The sequence below is a fragment of the Austrofundulus limnaeus genome, unplaced genomic scaffold, assembly GCF_001266775.1.
Source record: "Austrofundulus limnaeus strain Quisiro unplaced genomic scaffold, Austrofundulus_limnaeus-1.0 Scaffold1596, whole genome shotgun sequence".
In the NCBI taxonomy this organism is placed as follows: Eukaryota; Metazoa; Chordata; class Actinopteri; order Cyprinodontiformes; family Rivulidae; genus Austrofundulus; species Austrofundulus limnaeus.
The window spans coordinates 22,909-24,513 of record NW_013953998.1 but is presented as its reverse complement, the minus strand read 5'-3'; the positions used below and the strand labels follow the sequence as shown (position 1 = coordinate 24,513).

Sequence of the window (1,605 nt, the reverse complement as noted above, 5' to 3'; positions counted from 1 at the left end):
TTTGATTTAACCAGGTAGGTCTCCCTTAAATTTAGATTTTTATGGGAGACTTTAGTGTCCCTTAAAAAAAGATTTTAAGGTCTAAATTTTTTTACCTATACATATTTATACGTTCCACTCAATTAATGTGATTTATTTATTTTCTATTTCTATTTCTATTATTTTTCTATTATAAGTTTTATATCGTGATATATATCGTTACCGCCACCCATCGTAATGTATATCGTGATATGAATTTTTTGCCATATCGCACATTCCTAACCCTGTAACACCACGTAAATAAAATAAGGGGCACACAACAACACAATATTTCAGTTATATATTAGAAAATGTTGACATTTATCGTGGTAGTACATTATAAAAAAATCTGTCAAAATTTACTGCCGTGTATAATACGACTTCCCAACTTTATAGACGATTTTTGGGGTCATATTTTTCCCATTATGCAGGCATAAATATAGTATGTTTTTTATGCCTGTCTTTTCTGTGCCTTTAGACCGCTCCTCCATCTCCCAGCATTCATAGCCAGTGGCCAGAACCTCCACCTTCGTCCACAAGCACCCCCAACAACATAAGTCAATATTTTGATCTCTATGACATCAAGGAGTCTTCCTGCCACACCTTCATATCACGCTTGGACTTACACATATGCAATGACAGCTCTTCAATGGATGAAGGTTAGCTGGAAGTACACCAACCTGCACTGTCTTGTTGCTCCAGTGTGTTTGTGCTTATTGTGTCCCTTCAATATTCGCTGAAACACAACAAACTGCTCAGTATTTAAAGGCTAATAACTGTGGAGTTGGTTTCAAACAGTATTCATGTGATTCTGCACAGACGAGCCTCCTCCTCCGGGCCTGCAGTGTGCCATGCAGCTGACGTTCAGGAAGCTGGGCTTTGACTACTATCCCATTCACAGACCTGGTGAGTGTGACCATCGCCTCTTTTTCTGTGTGTTTAAGCTGCAGTTTTAGCCTGAGGCTCTGTGTGTGTGTGCACACTCCTCCCTGTAGAACCACAACAATCATCCAAGACAGCTCATTTGGAGAGTCACTCTTCAGGCAGACTAATGGCACGGGAGAGAGTTATACTCTGAGGAATCTCTCACCTGATGAATAGTTTTTATTCAGTCTAATTAAAGCCAATACAACAGTTAGAATAGCTACACTTGTGGCAAAAAGGAAGAACAACTAGTTTTTTTCTTGGACATAAATAAACCCCCTTACAGGTAGTTAAACCTCAAAAGAACAGCAACTCAGAAAGTGTAACTGTGTCATAGTTTATTTATTCAAAATAAAGCCAAAGATACTGAAGCTGCGTGTTTCTAAACTTATCACAATTTTAGAGGCAATGTGCAAAACACTGGACAGCCTCAAGAGACTTAATTATGGTTTTGTGTGTGGGAAAAACAGAACAATCAAAAAAAAACTAATAAAATCTAAATATCAAGATTTCAATTACCCAAGTTTTTATTATTTTTTTATTTGTTATTGCAGTGTTAGTGGCCCAAATTTTACATTCATTACACCTTAAAGTGTAACTCACCCCCCCTGTGAAAAGATAACTCCGCCCCAAGGCGAAATTTGAAAAATGCATCAAAGTGGG

At 37.6% G+C, this 1,605-nt stretch overlaps 1 protein-coding gene across 1 annotated transcript in view; it reads left to right on the top strand.

Annotated features, from left to right (window-relative positions):
* bltp3a (bridge-like lipid transfer protein family member 3A) overlaps positions 1 to 1,605 on the top strand; it is a gene marked incomplete at its 5' end in the record, with an annotated part of 26,176 nt that overhangs the window by 7,846 nt on the left and 16,725 nt on the right. The window contains 2 exon segments of the mRNA XM_014033002.1: positions 497 to 677; positions 838 to 924. Of these exon segments, the coding sequence (XP_013888456.1) occupies positions 497 to 677; positions 838 to 924 (268 nt within the window).